At 31.0% G+C, this 6,467-nt stretch overlaps 1 protein-coding gene across 1 annotated transcript; it reads right to left on the bottom strand.

Moving 5' to 3' along the window:
* Positions 1-203: 203 nt before the first annotated feature.
* Positions 204-6,150, bottom strand: LOC130451699 (uncharacterized). The gene is made up of 2 exons (XM_056790890.1): positions 5,707-6,150; positions 204-425 (listed from the first exon to the last, which is right to left on the bottom strand). Exons 1-2 carry the CDS (start codon positions 6,148-6,150, stop codon positions 204-206), a joined length of 666 nt encoding a protein of 221 aa, XP_056646868.1.
* Between the last annotated feature and the right edge of the window lie 317 nt (positions 6,151-6,467).

Raw genomic sequence — 6,467 nt, 5'->3', positions numbered from 1 at the left:
GAAACGAATCAAGAAATTGTTAACAAAATTGATTATTGTTTATAAAGAATAACCTCATTTTTATTGCTTTAATTCAAATAAAAATGCTTGGATCGTTGAATACTAGAAATTGTCTACAATAGTAGTGAATAATTGAGCCCAAATATGCTAATAGAAAACCCAAAATATGGGCGATATTTAAGTGAATTTATATTAAATTTATTTTACATTGTAGTTGTAGCACCTGTTGATTGGAAATATTCACATCTACTTTTCAGATCGCGAACAATCTTTTCGGCTTCATCAATTTTACAATTCAACGTTTTAATTTCTTGCCTTTTGATTTCGTAAGCTCTCGCTAGATGTTCTATGGCTATTTCTTCGTTCGCTAGACATCTTTTGGCTCCAGTAGCTATCACGATTTTTTCGATTAGCTCTATCTTCAACTAGAAATAAATAAATTAACCTTAATTTAATTAATATTTATCATAATTGGTAATGGAACGTTGAATTGAATAGGTTACCTGGAAAATTCGTGGTCTAGCAAAAGTTTGATTCAATTGTTTAATACGTTGAGCCCCGGTGCAGTCCTTAGGATTGAAACTGCACTTTCTCAACGTATTTTCTTTCAAAACTTCTTCGCGGCCCTAGGGACTGTATTTACATGTGTTTTGAGTTTGGTCGAAACGTCCTGGGTATTTCAAACATTACCCTATACTTGGCTCATGATTTCAGCTCCATTGTGAAACAAAAAATTTTACTTTTCGACTATTTGTCCAGCTTCTTTTGTACAACGTCCTTTGCTATTTTTTCGCAATGTTCCCAATAAATGGTTTTGGTTTCTCGGCAGCTTTTTTGCTAACTTGTATCATAATTGTCGGACTAACTTTTCACCAGAATCTTTTAGCATAAATTTTTAGTATTTTTCTCAATACATCTATTTGGAAAAGTCTCTCTTTCTGGGCATTCTTTATTGTTTGAAAATTTATTTTTGATCTTATATATTTTTCAAAACACATAAAAAGTGTAAAAATGTTTTCATACGAAATAAATCTTTATATTATTTCTCCTTGGATCCACACCTCATATAGAGTGAAATTTTTTGGGGTTTCGGGAAATTTCATGAATTTTGCTTGGGGCTCAACGTGTATAGTTGAATTAAGTATTTTTGAAGTAGTTTTTTGTCTTTAGCACGTCTATAACTTCAGGGAATAGAAAATTAAAAAAAAAACTTCCACATAAAGAGTTTGCTACTCTTTTTTGGAATCGCCTCCCAATATAAAGATGCCATAACCTCACAAGTCGAGCCGGCTCATTTCGTACTGACCTTCGTTTGAGCTCCAGCGTCACAAAATTTTTGGTTTATTACGATTGAATATCTCCAAACATTGCTCAGATTTATTAATTTATTATGTAAACTTGAGCTACATCTACTTTAAACAGAACTTTCTCATATCCATGTTCGTATCAATTATTTTTGGGATATGACGTTTAGAAGTTAGTTGACAGCGGATTCGTGGAAAATTTCACAACTTATTTTGATTTTTATGCGGTGAATATACATCCAAAAGCCAAAAAAAGGCAATTACTCCCCTAATTAAGAATATTTCTACTTGGACGTTCGCAAACAAGATAAATATTTTGTGTTAAATATCTCATGAGACAAACTGGTGAGTGGAATGGGAAAGAAATGAAAATTATTTGAGAGGAATATGGCCGCCAAGAAAAGCCGTCGACAAAGATGGAACTAGTGTCAAATTTTCTTTTTTGGGTGACGGTAAAATCATTGTTCGATTCTACGCTAGAAAATTAATCATTACTACCTTAAATGAAGAAAAAAAAAAGAAGTTTGGATGGCGTCTGTCGAAGTAACTAAAAACTTTTTTAATAACTTTAGACCTCATCAAAAAAATACATTTTATGAATTGGGATTGAAAATACTTTTTTTACATTTCCATCTGTAGTTTTGAAGAGGACTATTGTTGATATTCAATTAGATACTCTACAAATTCCGAATACAGGGTGTTTCAAAAAGATATAATCCCGTCTCTAGGACAGATAAAAACTTGAAAACATTCAGGGTTTGTTCAGTAAAAAAATTTGTAACGTCATCAGCATTAAATTTATCAAGAAAAATATCAATTGAAGTTTTTCGGTATAAAGTATTGATAAAGTTATTAATTGAACAAAAAATGACAAGATAAAAATTTGAAAAAAAAAGGGTAATAACATAAAATATAATTCAATTAGAGTAAGTGTTCAAAATGTCTTCCGTTTTCACGAATACTATGGTTACTGTAAAATCATTTTTCCAAAGAATCCATTAATCTTCTAAACGATTAGGAATCGGCTATGAGGTCATTAATATGACGATGAATTCTGTCTTTCAATTCTTGAGGTAAATTTACCTATCTAGCATAAACTTTTTCTTCAAGATACAACCAAACTGTATAATCAAGGGATTGAAATCGAGGAGCTCAAAGAATCGGAGCTTCTGCAGCTCTACCAATCCCTCGATTCGGAAAATTGGCCATCCTGTATAACAAATAGATATCTCCGTTCGTTTAGCGTTAAATCTTCTCATTTCAATTTCCAGGGAGAATGTGATAATCTATTACATAAAGTTGCTGCCCAAATATAAACTATAAACGAGTTTTAAACATACCTAGGGCTGTCAAGAGCTCTGGGACTTGTCTATAATGATTATGACGTAGCTATTGCTCTTCAAGTATCTTCCAAGTACTTGAAGAAGACATATTTGTTTGTCTTACCATATTCCTCATGGTGTTGATCCACTACATTCAAAATAATTTCTTTATTAAGGTTTTTTGTTGTTCTTAACCTACCAGAATTCATTTCTTTGATTCCCATTTCTCGACAACATCGTTCGATGACTCTAAATGTATTTTTATTGGGTAAGTTTCTTTTTCTTTTCTGCATAATGCATAATAACTGCACTGGAGTGTCCTAAACACTCGCCTAAGGTTAATAACATGTCGGTGATTTCAAAATTTGAGTACATTTTGACTAACAACATCTAATTTAACAAATAACAAGGTTTCAGTGATGTAATTATCATTAATTCAACGTCATAACTGTCAATGTGTCAATGAATGACAGTTATGGATAATGGGGGCTTTGATATGAAACAAACAAGTTTGAGTCCCAGAACATTATCATCAAATTGTTGTTTGTTTCATACTGATGCCTCCAATAGTGCCCATATTTATTTAATTTTGAAAATCAAGATCCTGTACTGATTAGACTAGATTTTTGTGAAACTTTACAAGAAACTAAAGCTCTAAGTCCCAATTTTTTTAAATATATCCGATGGGGTTTCACGCGACAAAAAATTTTTAATCCACATAAGGCTTACTAATTAATAATAATAATTATTAATAACTTTACCAATACTTTATACCAGCATCGGTTATTATTTTCAAATCAAAATATTTCGTAAATGGTACACAATATCGAGTTTTTAGTGTAAAATTAAATGATATTTAAGTTCAATTGCTTAATTAATCTAATATTGAAAAAGTTATGTTCAATATTAGTTGATACGAACCGTGTAACTAGCGCCCTCTATGAGAGCCAGATATAAAAACAAATTCAATGGATGTATCAGATTTTTAATTTAACGCAATTTATCTTGAATACTGATGGCATTACGATCATTTTTTATTGAGCAAACCCCAATTATTTTTCAGTTTTCTATCTATCCTAGAGACGGGATTATCTTTTTTTGCAACACCATATATAGAAGATATATAAAACTGTATGAAAAATATGTTTTTTGAGTTCTGATACATTTATTTCTCAAAAAAATGTGACGGGACTCACTTTTTTTCCATTTTTTCCATCCACGAGGAGAAAAGCGAATTTCACGTTCTGAGCGGCGCGTAAGTGACGTCGTTAGGACTGGCTCAAGAGTTGCACAATCTGTTTTAAAAGAGTTTCAAGAAAAAGAGGAAGGAATACTCTATGGGCAAGGTATCGCCGATTGAGGGTAAGTTGAGATTTTCATAGTTTTAAATGGATTTGAAACTTTTTTTCTCAAAACTCTATTTTTCAAACTCTCCTCCATCGTATCTCAAAAACGGCTTGACCGAACGATTTGAAATTTATAGGGCACACTAAACACACGTAAACGCATTGAATGAACTATTATCAATAAAAAATTGCCAAAATTTCGATTTTTTTATAGCAAAAAACAAAAAAAAATCGCAAAATTCGCAACTTTTATTTCAAATGTATACCAAAAGTCCAATTTTTTGTATATTCATTTGATAATAGTCCACTTCGTGTATTTAGGTTTACGGATTAGAACGCCGTTTTTTATTTTTGTTTCAGATAATCCAATCAGCCGGAATCGTGGAGGAAGCGCGAGCTCATTTTTTTCGAAGCGGGGGCGTTCAGAACGCTGTAACTCAAGTTCTACACGATATTTTTAGCTTAAAATTTATATTTATACTGTCGAAATATATGTTAATAAATGATAATGAACTTAAAGCCCTATCTATTCACTGGTCGAAGAAAAAAAATCCTAAAAATCCCTAAAAAATACGCCGTTACATGGGATCACCCCATTAATAGTTTTTTTGGTTGCCTATTGTAATTTATTTAATATAACTAGATAACTACGGAATAAACCCACTGTTATAATTCTCTGATTATTATTAAATGAGTATCGAATTTTTTTGTCGCTACTAATTATTTTTTATGTAATCGAAAAAGTTGAGTGACTATATTTCGTGCTCCCAATAATTATCTAACTGGTAAAAAAAAGTTTTTTTGAAAGTTTAAACTCTTAATATTCGAAAGAATACAAACAAAACAATTATAGTACACTTCGACTCCAACTGATAAGAAAAAAATGCTTTATTGTCAGAAAATTGTTACAATTTCTAGACAAATCCTTGTAAAAACTAAAAAAACAATCATAAAAATAACTAAATAAAGATACAAATAAAATAAAATGAGGGAAAAAATGATTTCAATTGGCAAGTGGTTGTGCATTGTTTTGCAGTGTAAAGTATTGAGCCCTTAACTAATTCCGAACGTACCGACTTTTCTGGAATTGGAATTAGGCAAACGGATTCAATGATGAATGAGGAAAAAAGATTCAAAATTTTCAATCTTCTGAAGAAGTACTTGCTGTTTAGTCCGAGTAAATATCTAACAGTCCTCTTTTGTAGTTTAAAATTTGCTCGAATTGAGTCGCAAGACCCCAAAAAGGAAGGGCATATCAGAAAATGCGACTCAATAAGGGCATAAAAAACTGTTAAGGAAGATGGATGAGTTCAGTTCTCTGGAAACAAAACAGGAAACAATATTTATTATATTTAGTACTAAGAATTTTACAGATTCAAAAAAGTCAATGGTGCAATGTATTTTTATATGATAACTTTGGTTTTAGAAACGTTGAAATTAGAGTCGCATCATGATTTAATGGTGATTAGGTCCTATGAAGTGTAATGTTGCTCCAAGAGAAACTAGTATCGTCTGGAAAAAGACATTTTACCACTGATGTCGTTTATAAACAGAAGAAACATAATAGGGCCTAGTACTGAACCTTGGGACACCCCATATTTTATTTTTGTATCGTTGTATGAACCCTTACAAGCTAATATTTTCGAATAAAATTTTCATTCGGTGAGACTCAATTTAAAAAAAAATATTTTTACCTGTAGGGCATCTATTTCATAATAAAATAGATTTGTGTACCTTTTCGATTTCTTTGTTCAAATCTTCTACTTTATTTCTCAAATTTTCGTTACCATTTACAAGCTGATTAATAGTTTTTACAATAAATTTAGTTTCGCTAAGTTTTTCTAATATCGTAGTTTTGTGATTCTCCAAATTTTCAACTATTTGTTGTTGTTCTAATTTGAGTTTATGATTAAGTATTTCCGCATCCGCTAAGAGATCTCTTATTACAATGTTTTTCTTTCTGAGCGCGTATGTTTCTCTATATCTATGCAACAAATGCGGTTCACCATTTATTTCTGTAAAACTGGATCTTGTTAGAGACTCATCTTCATTATTTTCAATAGTATTTGGAACTCTTTCATCTATCTTATCGTCCGCCAGATCTGATGTTGAAGATAAAGCAGGAAAATCTTGATTTTGAGTCAATCTTATGTCGTGTTTCGAGTTTATAAGCGTCATGTTAGATTCGTTCTCAAATTCTGCAGTATTATAACTAAAAAATATTGAATACTGTGAATAAATACAAAAACGTGGCTTTTATCAAACTTTCCTGGTATACAAATCATTTAAGAAGACTTAGATTCCATAAAATCCCTTTTTTTTATAGTCAATTTTTTATTTCTACACTTGTAACTATTTCATAGCTATATATTTTTTGTTGCCCAGTATATCATCGCAAATTTTCACGTTTTCAAGTGCCCAGATTATGAAAATTGCTCATATTTTCATGTTTTTCGCTTGTTAAAAGAAAAATTCTATTTTTCAATCATGATTAG

Source organism: Diorhabda sublineata, chromosome 1 (assembly GCF_026230105.1).
Source record: "Diorhabda sublineata isolate icDioSubl1.1 chromosome 1, icDioSubl1.1, whole genome shotgun sequence".
NCBI classification, from domain to species: Eukaryota; Metazoa; Arthropoda; class Insecta; order Coleoptera; family Chrysomelidae; genus Diorhabda; species Diorhabda sublineata.
Note: the sequence above shows the minus strand (reverse complement) of the source record. Positions and strands in the feature narration are given on the sequence as shown.